This window comes from Littorina saxatilis, linkage group LG1, assembly GCF_037325665.1.
Source record: "Littorina saxatilis isolate snail1 linkage group LG1, US_GU_Lsax_2.0, whole genome shotgun sequence".
Lineage (NCBI taxonomy): Eukaryota > Metazoa > Mollusca > Gastropoda > Littorinimorpha > Littorinidae > Littorina > Littorina saxatilis.
The window spans coordinates 77,503,648-77,524,472 of record NC_090245.1 but is presented as its reverse complement, the minus strand read 5'-3'; the positions used below and the strand labels follow the sequence as shown (position 1 = coordinate 77,524,472).

Below are 20,825 nucleotides of genomic sequence, written 5' to 3'. Positions count from 1 at the left end.
CACACCTTTAACGGAGGCAGTTTGAACCTGCATTTTACCCTAGATGGTGGATATCCTGCCCAACAGCAAAACGGAAAAGGGGAATTTGTCCATCGCTGTTGCCTAATTGTTTTCCCCCTGATTTTGCAGGTTACGAACGAGGTTGTGGATTTTTCCTCTTTTCGTCTTATTTTCTTTCTTAGTTGGTTGAAGACTTATAAGTAGAATTTCCCTTTCAGATTGGAACTTAGGAGGCTGTGGTTGTGGGAGAGTGGTTTGGGTTAGTAAGGGTTAATGTCTCGACATGTATTTCTCTCTCTCTTGACTGTATACAGAGATAAGAACAGCCTCGCTTTCACCTAGATCCTGCCTAAAAACAATGTTCAGACCTCATGTTCAGACTCGGCGTAATGATTCCGAAAGGACTACTTTTTAGCGGTCAAGTTCAGTCGTCCGCATACTCGAAAGTGAAAAGAAGATGAAACGTTTTGCTACAGTATCGGAGGATGAACTGTCGAAGAAGAAAAAGAATCTCGTGCCAACCACTACGCAGAAGACCATCCGAGTTGTCCAGAAGAAGTTCTGAAACATGTCACGTTCCAAATCAAAAGACGACATTCTATTCTCTTACGTCACTATTCTTGGTTTACGGTACCATTCGGCGGCTTTGCTACGAGTATGCCATAGTCTTGGTTGGCCGAGACCTTGAGGTGGAATGTGAGTGATTAGGTTTGTTTATTTTGCTCGGAGAAGTGGTCCGTGTTCAAGCAAGTTTCTTTCTTCTTTGAAAACAAAAACCCTAAGACCAGTGAATGTCGAGATATATATGTTAATTGGATCTGTGATCCAAACATGCCTTTTGGTCAATCTGGATGGCAGTTTATTCCACTCTCCCTACGGGCTCGTGGAATAAACTTCCATCTCGATTGACCAAAAGCCATGTTTGGATCACAGATCCAATTAACGTATAGTGATTTGATATAGCTAGGTGCTTGTCTTTTTGTTTTGTTTGCTCTTCTTGATTGTTATCGAAATATAACACTTACTGTAATTTTATTTCTCTAATGGTGTGGAATGTTATCGAAATATAACACTTACTGTAATTTTATTTCTCTAAGGGTGTGGAATGTTATCGAAATATAACACTTACTGTAATTTTATTTCTCTAAGGGTGTGGAATATTGCGCGCTTTGAGTGGGTTGTGTGCTGGGCTTAAAGGCATTATCATTATGACATCTAATTGCAGGTTGTGGTTTTAGGAGCTGCTCATTATGACATCATCATCAACATTATCATCCTTCCCCTCTCTCTCTCTCTCTCTCTCTCTCTCTCTCTCTCTCTCTCTCTCTCTCTCTCTCTCTCTCCCTCCCACCCTCTCTCTCTTAAATCTCTCTCCTTGGATAACTAAACCTTCTTGCTTTCAACAGTTGTTGCCCCTTCCCGGCAATGCTCAGGCAAAAATCGAAGATGTGTCTCGCATGCTGCTGAATCACGTCAGTCAAATGCCTGTCAACATGCCGATGAAACAAGTCAAGAGCATACAGGCCACTTTTTTGGTATAAATTGAAATTCCTAGCATTTGTTGTACCCAGGTCAACTTGTGACCCTAGCTGTTGTTCAGTGCACTTGTCCCCCTGTTCAGTGCACACTGGTCCCCCTCTGGAGTACGTTCAGTCTCACAGAGTTGCCATATCTGTGTTGTTTCTTTCCAGTGCATGCTTAGCTGTACAGTTCCGCAAACCGGATTATATTTCTAATATGTTGTGTTGTGACTGACAGAATGTCATGCAGTTTTGCTGTTGTTCAGTGCTCGCGTCTCCTTGTTGAGTACATTTAGTCTTACAGAATTGTACTTTCAGTGTTGTTTTTGTTCACTGTGCACATACAGTTTCGCAAACCAGATTAAAGGCACAGTAAGCCTCCCGTAAACCATCACAGATACTGTCAGGCTTTTACACACAGTACAAACACTCTTTCGTTTGAACACTCACCGCTTGAGAACATCCTAGGTGCCCTACGTAAAGAGCGAGCAATTTTCAAAGAATTTATTTTTGCGTGGCAAGCCGGATTGTCTGATCTGACAATCGGGCAGCGCGTTTTGGCGCTAGACCTAACTTTTAAAATCTAAATAATAAATTGACAGCTTGTTACACAAACATTCTTAAATCATAAAAGAATTCTTTTTTCATCAAGACAAGATCAGTAAAATTCGAAGTTTTGAAAGTTTAAAAAAAAGATAGCCCGGAAGTGTGTCCGCAAAACGTGGTTCTCGTAGCAGATGTATGTTCTGCATGTCGCCAGATTTCTTTGAACGGTCAACCGCCACCGCTCAGTTCGTGTGACTCGCAGCCGTTTGTTGCGTTTTAGATTCAGAGGTACACAATAACGTGCTATTGCATACAGCAAGTCGCATTGAAATCACAAACTGACTACTAAATTGTGAAGAAAAGGAAAGTGGATCACACAAGTTCACGATGGCTCAGGTGTTAGATAAACCACGAAAACTGGTGTGTGGTTTACGCGCTCTAAATAGCCATTCAAACAAACTGTGTCATTTAATAATAATAATAATAATAATAAGAACATTTATATAGCGCTAAATCAAAAACTTTCGTTAAAAAGGCCTGCTCTAAGCGCTTGACATCTAAACTAAAACGTCATTCACACTCTTTACAATGATGTACAAGAACTTCATGTCACACTCTTTCATTCAGTATAGCACCATTCACACAGTTGTTATTCTGTACAAGACAATAAGTTAGTCTAACATTTAGAATGTTCATAAGATGAAAACAAGAGAAAACCAGACTGATTAAAACAACTGCTTAGTGCTAACAAAGCATGAATCTTAATGATAACGTAATACATGTTTAACTGTTAAGACCATAAAAAAAAAAAATTTAAAAAAACTTATATGCTAAAATAACATTTAATGCTATTGAATGCTATTGCAAGTGTGTTCGATAAGGGTTAGAACTGCTTTTTTCATGAGAAGATATAAATCGTTCTGTAAACCGTTTTAGACATACTGGGGCTTTAAGTTTGCAGTATATTGCTTTGTGACTCATTGTTCAGTCAATATGCCTGCCCTTCACATCAGATTACTTCAAGGACTATTGTGTCCTTACAGGTTGTTGAGGGAATATTGTTTGGAGTGTCATTCTGTGACAGTTGAATTGTTGTTAAGTGATTGTGCACCAGTAGTGTCATTCTGTGACAGTTGTTGTTAAGTGATTGTGCACCAGTAGTGTCATTATATGTTGTGACAGCAGGGTTTTTTCTCAGCTTTCGTTCCCTGAGTTGTTGTTCTGGCTTGTCCAGAGTTGTGTTCAACAAAGTTCTGCAAGTTCCTTGATGTCTGCATACTCCAGTTGCACTGATAAAGCTTTGCGTAAAATCTGCAGTGCATTAGTTGAATGATAGTGTTTCATGAGGATCGTCTCATTTTCTGGTGCCTCACATGCTTTAGTTTTTTACTGTCTCCCTTACGTTTGTAATGTGTTTTGCATATTGCAACAGAGTTTCTGACATTTAACTTTTAAGTGTTGCATATGAAAAGTCTAGAAGCTCATCCAAATTTTTTTCGACCTGGACCAGAAATCATATAATTTATATCATAATTTAATGTTCATTTGAGTAGAGTAGACATTTCAAGAGTACATACAATATATATATCTATCATTTATTCTCTCCTGTTCTTTAACTGGAACTTGTAATCTGATCTTTGAATCAGCCTGTGTTATTGCACCTGTTTACCCCCTCTTTAAAGTTCACCACTTTTTCATACTTTTCTTCAGTATCGTATTCTTGTTGCTTTTCCTCCTGTGCTCAAAGTTTTCTTTATTGTTTCAAAACTAGAGTTCTACAGTATGTTAAAGTACATAATGATAGATTTGGTGTTTAGCGCATGGCTGCTGTAAGCTCAGTACATTGTACACAAGTTTATGTTGGCCTGTATTCATGTGTCATTTTGAATCCATTCATGTACAGAAAGTCTCTTGCACAGTGGGAGTTGAGCCTTTGGGAAAACGGTTTTTCATAGATAAAAAGAATGAGGAATCATTGTAGCTGATGTAAGTCTGCAATAATCTTTTGTGTAAATTGTGCAAGATGTTTTTCAGATTGGTGTGGAAAAAGGAGAGGGGTGGGATGCACATTCTAAGTGTTACCCATTTTCAGTACAGACGATTTTTGGGTGTATTTTTGTATTGTCAGACTGTTTCAGTTTCAAATGTTCGTATCGCTCTCATAAGTTAAAGGTTGGAGATTTACTAGCTGTTCATCCTTCTTCTTCTGCGTTCGTGGGCTGAAACTCCCACGTACACTCGTGTTTTTTGCACGAGTGGAATTTTACGTGTATGACCGTTTTTTACCCCGCCATTTAGGCAGCCATACGCCGTTTTCGGAGGAAGCATGCTGGGTATTTTCGTGTTTCAATAACCCACCAAACTCTGACATGGATTACAGGATCCTTTTCGTGCACACTTGGTCTTGTGCTTGCGTGTACACACGGGGGTGTTCGGACACCGAGGAGAGTCTGCACACAAAGTTGACTCTGAGAAATAAATCTGTCGCCGAACGTGGGGACGAACTCACGCTGACAGCGGCCAACTGGATACAAATCCTGCGCGCTACCGACTGAGCTACATCCACGCCCTCCTAGCTGTTCATAAACTTATGCAATTTTTTTCTTCGCTGTTTACTCCTAAGAAAAAAGACTTTTTCTTACCTTTTTTTCCATTTTATCTGTTCTTTTTGTGATCGCATTATGTGTTGCCTTCTTTTTCGTCCTATATTGTAGCAGCTTAATAACCTTATCCTTTTATTTTGAGAACCTATGTGATACATGTACGATATATTGTTGACACTATTTTGACTGGATGTGTTGTTGTATTTGTTTGTTTGTTTGTTGTTTTGCATTTAATGTTAAATGTATTGGGCAAGAGTAAATACATTTGTTTTCTCTTTTGAAATATATGGTAATAATTAATGTAAGGAGGAAAAAGACGGATAAGTAAGTTTACATGAAGTCTGTGTTTAGAATAGATAGGATAGATAGGATTTGATCATAAATGAACTTTTTTTGTGATACACAGTGTCGTTTGTGTCAATGCGAGAACAGCTTTTATCATCGGAGCCATACTTTCCCTCAGACATTGTCACATTTCTCCATAACATGTAATGTAGATATTTTTTCAGCTCTGAAGGCTTTTTTGTATGTTTATGTTTTGTTAAGATAAAATGTTCAAATATGCAGAAATGCACTGTGGTTATTTTTTTAAAGCGTGAAGGCTTTTTTGTATTTTTACATTTTGTTAAGATAAGATGTTAAAATATGACTACAGCAAGGATGCAAGTGGTTATTCCTGAAGCCAGAATGTTGGCAATTTAATAAGAGCATCAGCAGGTTAATTAGTATCAGAAGAAAATACATGTATAACACTTGAACCAAGGAAGAATAATAGTAAGCCTAATTAATAGTACATGTATTGGTGGCTGTGAACATTGTTCAAACAGAGCTTTCATATTCACCCCAGTGCTTTTGTCCCCAAGTGACGTTGACGTGACTAACTTTTGACCCAATCCTTGCTATCAGGACATGTCGAAGGAGGCGGAGAAGAACCTGAGCCCCAAGCAGTGTGCGGTGCTGGACATGGCGCTGGACATCATCAAGCAGTACTTCCACGCCAGCGGCAGCGGCCTCAAGAAGACCTTCCTGGACAAGAGTCCGGAGCTGCAGTCGCTGCGCTACGCCCTGTCGCTCTACACCCAGACCACCGACACCCTCATCAAGACCTTCGTCAGCACACAGACCTCGCAGAGCAAGGAAGGTGGGTGTTGGAGCGTGTTGTGGTGTTGGATTTTGATGAGAATAGGACCTGAGCTGTCGTGCTGTGTTGTGTACAGATCCCAGGTTGTTGGGGTGCGAGGTGGAGTATTAATGGTGAGTGTGTTCACCGAGCAAGAAAAGTTAGTGTCACAGGAGCTTTGAAGTGGGCGTCATAGTGTTGTTCGATATAGAGGAAAGGTGAGGACAGAAGGATATTCCCTGCTTTCTGCAAGTCTGAGGTTGTGAAGGGGGGGGGGGGGGGGAGTTGTGTCGTGAGTGAGAGTATTTGCAGAACAATTAATGTTAATGTCTCCGGGATGTTAAGGTACGTTTTAAGTTCGTGTTAGTGAATACGGAGAAGAGGGGAGGGTACATACCTGTGCTGTGTTCTGAACAGGTCTGAGGCTAGGGGGGTAAGATGATGGGGGAGGGGAGGGACACTTAATGACCCAAGGAAAGTTTATTATAACCGTGGATTTTAAGTCTCATGTTAGAGTCTTCATTAAGAAACAGTCATTAAGTCAGTTTCATTGGGACCGGCACGGTTGGCCTAGTGGTAAGGCGTCCGCCCCGTGATCGGGAGGTCGTGGGTTCGAACCCCAGCCAGGTCATACCTAAGACTTTAAAATTGGCAATCTAGTGGCTGCTCCGCCTGGCGTCTGGCATTATGGGGTTAGTGCTAGGACTGGTTGGTCCGGTGTCAGAATAATGTGACTGGGTGAGACATGAAGCCTGTGCTGCGACTTCTGTCTTGTGTGTGGCGCACGTTATATGTCAAAGCAGCACCGCCCTGATATGGCCCTTCGTGGTCGGCTGGGCGTTAAGCAAACAAAGTTTCATTGGGCACATACAATAGGGTTGACCAAACAATCTATGCACGATACAATATAGCTGATATAACCTTAGCTTCGGGCAGCAAAGCACAATAGCCCACTTATATATGCCATCATGGCCATCTCACAAGAATAGTGAGCATAAAAATTTTTGTGCTTTTTTTGCCAGCTACGGAGGACCCGGTGGGAGAGGTGTCTATCCAGGTAGACCTCTTCACCCATCCCGGTACAGGTGAACACAAGGTTACTGTCAAAGGTGAGTTGTGTGGGATCATTTTGTTAGGGTACAGTGGAACCTGTCTGTGACAACCACCCAAGAGACCAACCAGAAATCGTCATTATAGTCAGGTGGTCACTTTGGACAGATAAATTATGTCGACAGGGATTATTGTTGGTCATTGTTGGAAGGTAGTGGTTATCAAGAGGTGGTTGCCGGGGCACGCTCCACTGCAGTTGTATGCCTAAAGTTATGTGCTTTATATGAGAAAAAAAGTACTTTTAACAAAATTGTAAATTAGTCTTATTTGGATAAGAAAAAAAAATGTTGTTTTCATTGTGTGTAGTGTTTGGCCTTTATCGTTTGCACCGGTACTCTTTTTCACAGCCAAATTTGGATCACTGATTGTTTGGTGAGAAGCTTCTGATTACATTTGAACATGATTGTATCATCTGTTGATGTGTTTTCTTTGCTAGTGGTGGCGGCCAATGGCTTGAAGTGGCACACGACAGGCATGTTCTGGCCGCTAGTGGAGGTACATCTGATTGGTCCCCACCTCAACGACAAGAAACGCAAACATTCCACCAAGTCCAAGTCCAACAACTGGTCGCCCAAGTACAATGAAACATTCCACTTGTAAGTATATATATACTGCTTATGTAGTCTGTTTTATTAACTGCCTTTTTAGTACATGTGTGGTTGAATATTGTGCACCATGTTGTGCCTGCTGACCACAAACTGTCCTTAGCATAAACTCTGTTGTTTAATTGTCACTTACTTTAGGATTCTTGGAGAATGTTAGACAAATGATGGGTAGCATATTGGGATCTTTCTTTTTCTTTTCACATCGTCATGAGTTGAGTAAGGTTAAACAAGTAATGTGACCATTTTCTTATTTTATAGTTTAGCTGCAGGGCTAGATACCTGACCAAAATTAGTTAGATTATTTGTGCAATTAATTCTGTTCAGTTGAATTTTATTTATTTTAAAACAAAGTCTGACAGAATGAAGAAGCAAGAACCTGCAACCAGTACAGTGGAACCCCCCTTTTAAGACTCCCTCCCTTTTAAGACCTTGCTTTTTGAGAGTTTCTGTTCATAACCTCAGTAAATTTACCTCCATTTTAAGACTCCCTCCTTTATCAGACCTGATTTTCGCCAATTTTTGAAGGTCTTAAAAAGGGGGTTCCACTGTACTGTGTGAGTTTTCAGGACTAGACAGAGCTTTTGTCATATGTGTGCAGCATTCTAGGCAACGAGGACGAACCCGACGCCTACGAGCTGCACATCCGCACCAAGGACTACTGTTTCGCTCGTGAGGATCGTCTTATCGGCATCTCTGTCATGCAACTGAGAGACATTGTGGAGCAAGGCTCTTGTGCTTGCTGGTGCACACTGGGACGACGCGTTCACCTGGATGACACGGGATTCACTATCCTGCGAATTCTGTCTCAGCGCACCAACGACGAAGTGGCCAAAGAGTTCGTCAAGCTCAAGTCGGAGTGCCGCCACGCTGAGGACCCTTTGCCCCAGCAGCAATCATGATAGAACTTTTTTTACTCGCTTTGTTATTCTGGAATCTCCAAAGAGTGAGTGTGGTGTGCTGTGAAGGTGATTGTGTTGAAAGAACTTTGAGTGTCGCCATGCTGAAGATCCTATGCCACAGTCACGAAAAAAAGTGTTCCTCTGCCCTGTCTTATCTCTTCAGTCTCCAAAGAGAGAGTCTTCATGCTGTGAAAGTGATTGTGTTCGAAGAATGATCCTTTGGGTGTCGCCAAGCAGAAGATCCTAGCTATGACACTGTAGAAGGTGTGATAAAAAGTCTTCTTCTGCCTGACTTTTCTCTTGAATCTTCAAAGAGAGAAAGACTGTGCTGTGTGAAGGTGCATGACTGTGTTGGAAGAACATGATGATTTTGATCAACGTCAACTTTAATTCTCAACCAAGGAACAAATAGCAGAGACAGCTGACTTCTTCATAAGACATGATCATCACATAATACGCGCCATCTATTAGAGAGTATGTCTTCTGAAGTAATCGACTCGTGTTGCAAGTTTGTAGTGTGCAGAGTTGTCGTTTTGAGTTGGCACAGGTTTACTGAAAGCATCACCATTGTTCACCCACGGATGTGGCTACCTGCTACCACTACAACCAATTAGCAGCCTGAAGGGTGCAGCGGGGTGTTTTTGTCATTGCAAAGGCAGCAGTCCTTTTTGTGTTTCCCCATATTTCCTCTTCTTTGATCATCACTTTTGATAGAAACATGCCTGAAGGTTTGCAAAGGGACATGACTTCTACTTTTCATCTCCACCTCATCCTGTGTTCTTGTTTAATTCCCTTACCGTGGTTGAACTGACGAGTGCCGTTGAAAATGTGGACTGTGTTGTGACTTTGTCTTTCAGAGTAATTTTGCTGGTAGTGGCTAGAAAGAGCTTGTGGTTTGATCGCTTGAACAGGAGACTGTGATGGAGTTTGTTAAGTCAGATGGGTACACTGTGTGTACGCTGATTGTGATTTCAGGGAGTCTGCTTTTCTTGTGATACTGTAGTGTGAGACTAGTTAGTGCATAATACTTGTTGTTTCCAGTGACGGATATGAGGCAAGTTGTGTTGGAGGAAAGTTAAAGGTGCATGAACGTGATAGTGTTTTGAATTTGCATTTACAGGTTCACTACTTACTGTTTCTAGTGAAAGATTGTTAACGTTGCGAGTTTTACAAGGTAGTTGCTAGCTTTGTCTAACTGTTCCCCCTGTTTCAACCACTCCTTCCGCTTTTGAAACCAGGTTGTTTTCCGTTTATGGGGAAATGATTGTGGATGGGTTTCAGTCTTGATATGTTATGTGCAATGGACAAGCATGAAGTAGATGCCCATATCCCCCCCCCCCCCCCCCCCCAACGATTCCTTCATTCAACCTTCTCACTTTCATTCCCATCGTCTGTCATCTGTGCAACTGTGATGTTGAATGCAATGTGTATGCAGACCTGTTTACCAGTACGATTTGGGCGTATTTTGTACGCCAAATTATTATCAGTACGCAAATACGCGACACACGCACAAAATACGCATAAGAAAAAGTCTAGAATACGTTTTCCGGTGTTGGTGTGCTGATTACGGGATGGTACAACTGATACCGGTTTCGGTCGAAGGGAGATAACTATGACAGCGAGTCTTCAGCTGTGGAAACCTTGTTCAGTTGTTGGCACGTGCGATCGTCTGGACAATCGTGGCAAAATGAAGCGGTAAAATGTGCCAGTTTCGGATGACTGTACCAAGTCTAAACAGCAGAAGCAGCAGATTTTCTTGGAGAAATATAAGAAAGAGCCAGGAATTGTGGAGTCTACGATGGGAAAAACGACACTGCAGTTCCAAAACTCACATGGACAAGGTTGCTGCAAAGAAATCCGCTGAAAGCTGCCAAGGAATTATTAAGTTCATTCCCGCAAAGCAAATCCTGCCAGAAGAAAAGGCTGTAGTCCGTGCTGAAGCAATGTTTTCTGAGATGATTGTAAAAATGAACTTGCCACTGTCAACCGCAGATGTTATTTCACGAACTTCATCTTTTCATTATCAATCTGCTTGGAAGACACTGGTTATAATGTTATAAACTGACAGGTAAATAAAATTGTTTTATCCCTGTTGTATCGGAAGGAGTTAAATTCTGAAGATGTTCACAAGACATGCTATTCTTACACAAACACGTTTGCACCCACGGCGTACGTTTTGCCTAGCCCATATGGCTTTGCTTGCAAAGTACACCAACTTTTTGAAAAATACACTTAACTTTTTGAAAAAGTACTCTTGCCTCAGGTTTAGGGTAAACAGGTCTGTGTATGAGAGAAACTTGGTCTTGAATGATTTCAGTAATATGAAAGTTTTGTGTGCGTTGTCTTTCGCATATATATATATGTCAGTAAAATATGTGGGATAACTATTCTTCATTATACCCCTTACTTTCCTGAACATTAGCCTATTGTGGGCAGTCTCTCAGATGTCCGGCCTATACTGCTCAAAATGTGGAATGATCTTTTAACACTGTGAAAAACATGGGCTTTTATGTTGAAATACATGTGTGGACTGACTCTTTCAGTACTTTGGTTAACCTGGCACTGCAAGGGATGTAACGTACGGTCATTTTGTGTGATTTGTCATGCAGTCTTTACTCGGTTTCTGCTTGCTTTTTGATGCTTTTGTGTTCGTTTTATTTTGTTGTTGTTTTTTCTCTTGAGACCACTGCTTTGTATTGAATAGGCATTTTGAAATGTTTTCTTCTTTGAAGACCAAGAAAACCTCAGAAGACCTTTAATTGGCAGCAGTTTTAATTTGATTAGTGAATGCCACAACTTGGCTATGTTCTAATTAAGTCTGTGCATTTCTATCCCCCCCCCCTCCCCCCCATCTTCTGTAGTTTTCAACTTTTTGCTTTTTTGTCTTGTCAAAACTAAAAGAAAAACACTTACATTTCCCCCATTACTTATTGCATTTTCACGTACTTACTGCATTTTCAAAAGAGAATATTAAGATTATCTGCACGCATATTAGGACCAAAACTATGAGCTACATAGCTGGTGCTTCTAATTTGAAAATCATGTCGGAAGAATAAGAACAAAATTGAATATATCATATGGATTAACTGTTGTACTTGAGTACAAATTTGCAATACATATGTAATAAAATTCTGAATTGTAGCTGTTTTGTATTAGAAATTGTGTAGGGAAATATGAAGATGAGCCATCTTGATATGCTTTATACATTTTTCCTTTTAACTGGGAAATCCCACAAAGAACACATCAGCTTTAAACAAAATTAGATCTTGAAAGAGAGAGTGGTGATCATGGGCTATAAAGTAGATGTTGATCACCCACGACTTCATAAAGTATAAGGACACATGCTTATACATGTACACAAACACAGAAAACACACACTGTAGCAAAGGATGAAAATAGAAGGATGAAAATAATGTGGTCAGGTACTAGAACTGAACAGAATTATAATTTTAGTGACTGATGGTGGCCAGTGATTTGGAGTTATTGTAATACTTTTTTGTTTTTAACTTTCTTCTTGAAGATGCTGAATATTGCTTTGCCTACCATTCTTTTCATGATAGATTGTGCAGGAATGATCAGAAGAATCACTGAATGGATGACCAGTGTGATCTTATTGCTGTTAATACTGGCAAACCTGTCCATAATGACCCAGGGCTCCGGGGCCCCATTGACTTGCTACAAGGAGGGTCCCCGGACCCCCAATTTTCATTTTTAGAGGGTCAAAGGACCCCCTTATCAGAACATAAGAGGACTCCAAGACCAGAAGGACGTTTGGAAGAACAAACTGAATGCCTCATTTTCTCCAGACAAAAAAATCGAAGAATAAATAAAGAAGAAAAAAAGAGAGGAGAGGAGAGTGATTATGTGCTCATTATGTGAGGCACAGCTAACCGCAAACCTTAGACAATTTTGCCGGTTTAGATTTCAGGCATGTACGTTTCTTGTCTTTTCTTTTTTTTCCTCTTTTTACATTTAGTCAAGTTTTGACTAAATGTTTTAACATAGAGGGGGAATCGAGACGAGGGTCGTGGTGTATGTGTGTGTCTGTCTGTGCGTGTGTGTGTGTAGAGCGATTCAGACCAAACTACTGGACCGATCTTTATGAAATTTGACATGAGAGTTCCTGGGAATGATATCCCCGGACGTTTTTTTCTTTTTTTTCGATAAATACTTTTGATGACGTCATATCCGGCTTTTTGTAAAAGTTGAGGCGGCACTGTCACACCCTCATTTTTCAATCAAATTGATTGAAATTTTGGTAAAGCAATCTTCGACGAAGGCCGGACTTCGGTATTGCATTTCAGCTTGGTGGCTTAAAAATTAATCAATGACTTTGGTCATTAAAAATCTGAAAATTGTAATAATTTTTTTTTATATAAAACGATCCAAATTTACGTTCATCTTATTCTACATCATTTCCTGATTCCAAAAACATATAAACATGTTATATTTGGATTAAAAACAAGCTCTGAAAATTAAAAATATAAAAATTATGATCAAAATTAAATTTCCGAAATCGATTTAAAAACAATTTCATCTTATTTCTTGTTGGTTCCTGATTCCAAAAACATATAGATATGATATGTTTGGATCAAAAACACGCTCAGAAAGTTAAAACGAAGAGAGGTACAGAAAAGCGTGCTATGCAACACAGCGAAACCACTACCGCGCTGAACAGGCTCGTCAGTTTTACTCCGTTATGCACAAGCGGCGGACTACGGTCATTGTGAAAAAATGCAGTGCGTTCAGTTTCATTCTGTGAGTTCCACAGCTTTGACTAAATGTAGTAATTTCGCCTTACGCGACTTGGTTTTTTTTATTCTGAGTATGTTGTTTATATTGATATTTTGTTGTGGTGCTGTATTCCCACACATCTGAAAGCAAAATGTTTGTTAATTGTACCATTTTGATTTAACCTGCTGTGCACAATTACTTTTTGGACAATAAACTGTCATGGAATGCTATAAATACTGCAAGCATAACTGCTCTGATGAACACGCAGCAAAAAAGTGGAAGTACTGAATGTGACTCAGTTTTTGCACGAACAAATCTGACAAGGTCCAGTAGCAAGGTTCTATGTCAGCATGTTTTGGCATTTCTGTTTATGAACAAATTGATCACGGGCCAGTGGAATATTGTCTGAAATTTGCACAAGTGTGATCTTGCGAGAAAATATGTGAACATATGATGTGTGTGCATTCAAGGTTCCATCACCACAAATGATTCGGTTGTGCATTTCATTCCATTGTATTTTTGGTATGATTGGCCTTGCTTTAAATCGGCTCCCTAATTTTCAATGAATGGTGAGGGTGCTTTAAGTTCTGTAAATATGTACATATAGGTACTCCACTCTCTAATTGCTCATAATTAGATACAACATGTGGAAGAATGAGAAAGTGAGTAATTTATAAATGAACTCTTGTGTGAGTGTTTTAATCATGGTAACCTTTCACTAGGGGGTAGCACTGTAGTAGCTGTTCTTGATGGTGTTTATATCACTTGTAATGATTATACAGTCCCCGCGGGTTAGGGGGAGTCCCATATTGGTTGGGACGAGAAAGAATTTACCCGATGCTACCCAGCATGTCGTAAGAGGCGACTAACGGTTCTGTTTCTCCTTTTACCCTTGTTAAGTGTTTCTTGTATAGAATATAGTCAATGTTTGTAAAGATTTTAGTCAAGCAGTATGTAAGAAATGTTAAGTCCTTTGTACTGGAAACTTGCATTCTCCCAGTAAGGTCATATATTGTACTACGTTGCAAGCCCCTGGAGCAATTTTTTGATTAGTGCTTTTGTGAACAAGAAACAATTAACAAGTGGCTCTATCCCATCTCCCCCCTTTCCCCTATCCCATCTCCCCCGTCGCGATATAACCTTGAATGGTTGAAAACGACGTTAAACACCAAATAAAGAAAGAAAGAATTATACAGTCCGCAGGTATTTGTTGTTTGGACTGGTGTTCTATTTAACATTGGAATGCCAGGACATATATATAGCCTGGAAGAGTTAAAAAGAAAACCAATAGCTTTAGATTTTACTATCATGTTCACCTGCTTGACTTGTTCAAATATTTGATTTGTAAATAACATAGTGTGGATAACGCCTCTTGCATTTGATTGTGATTTGTTGAAGTTGTTTGTTTTTCTAAATCTTTCTGGGGTGTTGACCAATGGTGACTGGTATTTGTAAATTGTACATAAGGCTTCTCCCATAACTTTCATATGTACAGACATTTTTATACAGTTTTGTAGACAACTTCCAGTTATAAATGCTCGATCCTTACTTAACGGACATAATTTGAATTTTTTCCCTTGTCCCCGATTTTGTGATAGATATTGTGTAAACTTTTTCCTTTTCCGCAGCTTTTTTCCTGCCAAGTAGACCTATTCGTTCAATATATATATTTTCTGTACAAAGCTTCTGTTTTCAGAACTAACCTCAAGATCTAGTGCAATCATATTGAAGGTTTTTTTGCTTATAATTTCCCTTTCAATTTAGCTATGCTTGCATTATGCCATTTTAAGCAGCATAAACACAAGCGTTTATGCGTAGCATTTGAAATGTAGCAGCCTTTAGTTATGTGATCAGTAAATTGGTCACAAATTTGTTAATACAATTATGTTATATAATTTTGCATTGTGATACTGCCTTGGGGTAAAGTTTATAAAAAGTTTGAACAAAAGACAACCTGAAATTATGAGAGAGAAAATAATGTTTGGTTGATAACATACATAATGTTAATTTGACCCTTCACTCATCAACAGAAGAATTAGTAGCCTTGCATGTTTTGCATCTGGGTGCAATTTTATCAAAACGCAATTTTTCAGCAAGGTAGATAGATTACCTTAAATCGTTGATCCTCCCTTATTTGAAAATCCTCCTCAAGAATATTTTCCCCCGTGTTTGATTTTGGATGCTTTTATAGCGGCTTTAATTTTAGAGGCTTATAGTATTATTATGTCCCCTTTAAGTTTGGATGCTTATTGTATCAAGCTCCTCGTATTCAATGTTTTGTTGCCAAAAACACCTCAGTGCGATTGTATCTGTTAATTAGAGAAGCCCGCTGGCGTACGTACAGACAGAAAATCAGCAGCCTCTTAGATCAGTTCAGCTGCCTTCATGCCAAATGGAACATTTACAGTAATTTCTATCTCTTATTTTTTGTCTTTAATGAGTGCAATTGTTGGCAAACAATTTTTGTACATTATACAGTATAATAAAAACAAATTCTTGATGTCATATTTTTCCAGTACTTGCATATATATGTATTGTTTTGCGCCATTATTATTATAATTATTGATAGTGTTGTTTCTATTATTAATTTCAATATCTATTGATCTTTTTTTGTATACATTTATTTAGTTTTCTTTTGTTTTGCCATGTAGCTTCCATTTTGAGATGAAGGCTTGAGTTACAGTTACAAGTTATGGCCAGTTTCTTTGGGTAATTTTGTTCAGAAATCAGGTGATGACAGTCTCGCTAGATTTTCACGGTTTTTTTCAGCAACTTGTTGTAACTACAAATATACGATAACTGGCATAAACAGTTTCGTCGCAAATATTTCAGCCCCCTTACTCCTGCTGCACTTCACATTGCTCCTGTCACACCAAATGTACTTTCACAACTTGGGTTGTACATGCAATTAGAGAATATATATACCTGGGTGTTAAAACAATTGTGACCTTAGTCTTACCCTAATTTAACAATGGCTCATTTATGTTGACAGTAGTTCCATGTACTTTTACAGATGTATAATCCTTTGTTTCTTTTTCTTTCTTTTTTTAACCGCTGACCTTGTTGCTGATTTTTTAATTAACCTTGGCTCTGATTCTTCGTGTCCATCTTGCCTTCAACGCATTTCTTCTTTCCATTATTCCTCCTCGCATTTCCTCATTCCCCATTTGGTAATCGTTGTCATCCATTTCTTCAGCTGTCAACCATTTTCTTTCTATGAATAAACCGCGATCCTGTTGATTTTCTGAAGGCTTTTGTGTGTGTGTGTGTGTGTACAGCCAACCCATTTACTCATTCCATACACTCGGTGACTATTCATAACAATTTTAGCTTTATAGCTTCAGAAAAAGTTAAAACAAAATTTCATTATATAATGTGAATGTTATGTCCAAGATTAAAATTTAGGCAAGACAAACTGAATTTTCACACAAAGAAAACAATCACTCATGATGTGTGAGTGCATGGTTGTGAGTGTGCATAAAGACATGCATGCCTTCAGCAAACTGTGAGCTCATTCAATCAAGGCATACTATAATTATATTCATGTGAATACATGCTGCAAACAAATTTAATCTTCACACCTTTCCAAACAAATTTATCTTCACACCTTTCAAAGCAAATCAAAACCAAAACTTCAGTCTTTACTATATAATGATAATGTGAACTGTTCTTAATTCAAGATTAAAGTCTCAGGTCAGGTTAGGTTCAAATGAAAATACAAAGAAAAAATCACTTGATATTTGTCAACACTGTACTCCAACAAACATGAACAAATTGATGCAGTGTTCACCATATGCAAAGTTTAAAATAAACTTGGCCAAAATATTATTGCAACAATTTTCGCATGCTAAGACAAGCATTAAAACGCAATTTATTTTAGTTAAACTTTATATGCTCAAAAAGGTAATTATGTCAGCTGTACATATCATTTGTCCGATTGATGGTACTTTGTATAGGCATCCCGTGACAGCCTGTCAAACGAGGTCACCCCTAAAATCCACCTGACAAAAACCATAGCCCCGTATTTTAAAATCTGCACAAAATCAGAATATGCACAAACCAAATATTTCTGACAAGCATTGGAAAGGCCATTCAATTTTCTGTTCAGAACATTTTGTTTTATGCACCTGACTGCTTTAGTCTTTATGTAGCCTTTTGTCAAAGGCGTGTGTCAACAGTTTCAGAGGCCAAACAAGGCACGTTTTGCGGCCATTTTTGAGGGGGTCCTCCACCCAAAGAGCCATATCTGCTCAAGTTCTCAATGATTTGCTTTGGAAATTTCAGAAGTTATGACAAATAGGCTGACCTAAATCGGTGTTTACTTTTGCGAATGTGTATAATAAGCGTGTTGTATTACGTACATTTTCCGAAAGAACTAAACAAATATTCATATTAATTCAGGGTTTTAGGTTAAAAAATCGTGACTTTGCCTGCTAAGCAAAAAATTTGTTTGTTTGTTTATTTGTTGCTTAACGTCCAGCCGACCACGCAGAGCCATATCAGGACGAGGAAGGGGGGGATGAAGGGGGCCACTTGTCAAGCGATTCCTGTTTACAAATGCACTAACCCATTACTTGTGTCCCAGCAGGCTTTAGTAAAACTAAATTAATACCTACTGGAAGATTACCAGTTTCCAGTATGTTAAAATAGGCTTAACCTATCTACTGCTGGACTTACATCAGAACACTAACAGATTAAACTATACATGAATCGCGAGACAAGCGGCAAGAGAAGAGATTTTTGGAAAAAATACAGGTGAATGAGCAAGAAGGCAGAAAAAAGAAAAGAATTCATGAAGAAAAAGAGAGCATGACAGGAAAGAGGAACCAAAAATCTACCTAACAGCAAACTAGAAAGCTCCTGCGGTTCCAAAAACAGGAGGGGCTTTTAATTTCATAACCGCAGTGCCCCACTGCGGGAAAAGCAAAAAATGGATGAGGCAATAGGTGCGAAAGTTTGAGGCAGATCCGAGTGCTGGTCTACATTTGCTGGAGATGGGAACGCGCAAGAAAATGTATCGATCACCGTCCTTGGTAATGCATACAGTAACTGTGGAGATAAACTGACCTTGGCCTGTGCTTCCTTCGCTGCGGGTTACAAAAGCGCAACTCACCGAGCACAGCACGCCGGAACAGGATAGTAAGCACAGGCCCAGGACTGTTAGTCTCCACGGGTAGTGTACTCAGTACCACTGACGGTGATCGATAATTTTTCATGCGTGTTCCCATCTCCAGCAAATGTAAACCAGCACTCGGATCTGCCTCAAACTTTGGCACCTATTGCCTCATCCATGTTTTGCTTAGCATGCAAAGTCACGATTTTTTAACCTAAACCCCTGAATTAATATGAATATTTGTTTAGTTCTTTCGTAAAAGTTACGTAATACGACACGATAAGTATACACATTCGCAAAACGCAACACACATTTTTGTCAGCCTATTGGTCATCACTTCTGAACTTTCCAAAGCAAATCATTGAGAACTTGAGTAGATATGGTTCTTTGGGTGGAGGACCCCCTCAAAAATGGCCACAAAACGTGCCTTTTTGGGCCTCTGAAACGGTTGACACCTACCGCCTTTGACAAAAAGCTACATAAAGACTAGAGAAGTCAGGTGCATAAAACAAAATGTTCTGAACAGGAAATTGAATGGCCTTTCCAATGGTTGTCAGAAATGTTTGGTTTGTGCATATTCTGATTTTTTGCAGATTTTAACATTCGGGGCTATGGTTTTTGTCAGGTTGATTTTAGGGGTGACCTTGTTTGACAGGCTGTCACGGGATGCCTATACAAAGTACCATCAATCGGACAAATGATATGTACAGCTGACATAATTACCTTTTGGGGCATATAACGTTCAACTAAAATAAATTGCGTTTTAATGCTTTTCTTAGCGTGCAAAAATTGTTACAATAATTTTTTTGCCCAGTTTATGTCCAAAGAGTCACACAGCACAATTACAAGACCTGACATCAAAGCCCAAAATGCATTCATTCAGCTGTACAAAAACCTACATTCCATTGTAGGGTGTTGCAGACCCACTAAAATGATTCCTGAATCCAGCTTCCTATTTTGAAATTAACTCTTCTTTGTGTGTCTCTAAAGTTTGCTATTTGGAAGCACATAAACACTATGCAATAAAAGGCATTAATTATACTTCTGGAATCTTACAGAAGGTAGCACACGCTTTGGTAAACATTTATCTCTGGAATGACTCTCGAATCTGGCATGTAAAAATCATTACGTGCGAGGTCAATAACACATTTCCTTCCACCTGCTGTGCAAATACAGGTACACTCGTAAAAAAAAAATCCCAAAAATTGCCCACAAAATTAAATTGACTCAAACCCTAAATCTATCATGGCACACTGGGAGATTAATTCTCTTTTTTGTCTATTTCGACTTTTCTTGGGGAAAAAACAAGCAAAACACTCAAATAATATTGAAGTAGGAAAGACAAAACAATAAATGCAATGATTCCAGTAAACCATGTGTCAAATTGGAGAAAAAAAAAGTATTTACATGTTTGTTAGCCACTGCTGCAATACAAGGGAAAACAGAACAAAAACTTTACCTGAGAAGAAAATAAAACCTTTCTCTATGATGGACTAAAAAATGCTAATGAAAATAATGAATCATAATATATATATAGCCCTTAAAATAGAAATAATAACCATTACAATTCTGAAAGTAACACATGTAGCAACATAATTTTTAAACTATCAAGTAAGTGACAAAAAAATAACACAGCTGCAGACAAAAAAACGCTAAATGAATTACTTTTTGGCTCACGTAAGTGTAGCCTATGCGATGATAAACTTTGTCTGTCTGTGCGTGTGTGTGTGTGTGATAGAAACTTTAACATTTCCGAGTCTATGGATTACGTCAGTCTCGGTCAAAAGTGTCTGACGTGTGTGATAGAAACTATTTGAAGACGTCACATTATGACGTAAGAGGGTTAGACGTCACGCAAAGGAATTACTGAAAGTCTCGGTCATTGTTATTGTGAGCGGGCCGAGACTACTTGGCAGATCCAGGGTCTCGCTTTCTTGCACAGTTTCACCTATGCTTACTGTGTGTGTGTGTGTGTGTGTGTGTGTGTGTGTGTGTGTGTGTGTGTGTGTGTGTGTGTGTGTGTGTGTGTGTGTGTATGTGTGACGGAGTGATTGAGTTTGTGTTACTGTTTGTCGATTTCTTACGTGAGCCTTGAAGGCTTCGCCTCTTGTTTTTATTTTTAAATCAAAACGTAACAAAATCAATAAGAACAAGAAGGGCAAAGCCCATACGACTCACATGCTTTACACATTTTTCCTACCAAAATACATGTGACCTTGACCCAAGGTCAAGGTCATCCAAGGTCATGCAACACAAAGCTGTTAATTCAAGACATAGGAAGTACAATGGTGCTTATTGGCTCTTTCTACCATGAGATATGGTCACTTTTAGTGGTTCACTACCTTATTTTGGTCACATTTCATAAGGGTCAAAGTGACCTTGACCTTGATCATATGTGACCGAATGTGTCTCATGATGAAAGCATAACATGTGCCCCACATAATTTTTAAGTTTGAAACAGTTATCTTCCATAGTTCAGGGTCAAGGTCACTTCAAAATATGTATACAATCCAACTTTGAAGAGCTCCTGTGACCTTGACCTTGAAGCAAGGTAAACCAAACTGGTATCAAAAGA

General features: G+C 39.1%; 1 protein-coding gene across 1 annotated transcript in view; it reads left to right on the top strand.

Annotated features, from left to right (window-relative positions):
• LOC138980246 (protein unc-13 homolog B-like) overlaps positions 1-16,375 on the top strand; it is a 155,747-nt gene extending 139,372 nt beyond the window's left edge. Inside the window, exons 38-42 of the mRNA XM_070353096.1 lie at positions 130-141; positions 5,576-5,810; positions 6,812-6,898; positions 7,336-7,495; positions 8,103-16,375. Coding sequence (XP_070209197.1) covers positions 130-141; positions 5,576-5,810; positions 6,812-6,898; positions 7,336-7,495; positions 8,103-8,403 — 795 coding nt within the window. The 3' untranslated portion in view covers positions 8,404-16,375. The remainder of the gene's footprint in view (positions 1-129; positions 142-5,575; positions 5,811-6,811; positions 6,899-7,335; positions 7,496-8,102) is intronic.
• Positions 16,376-20,825: the final 4,450 nt, after the last annotated feature.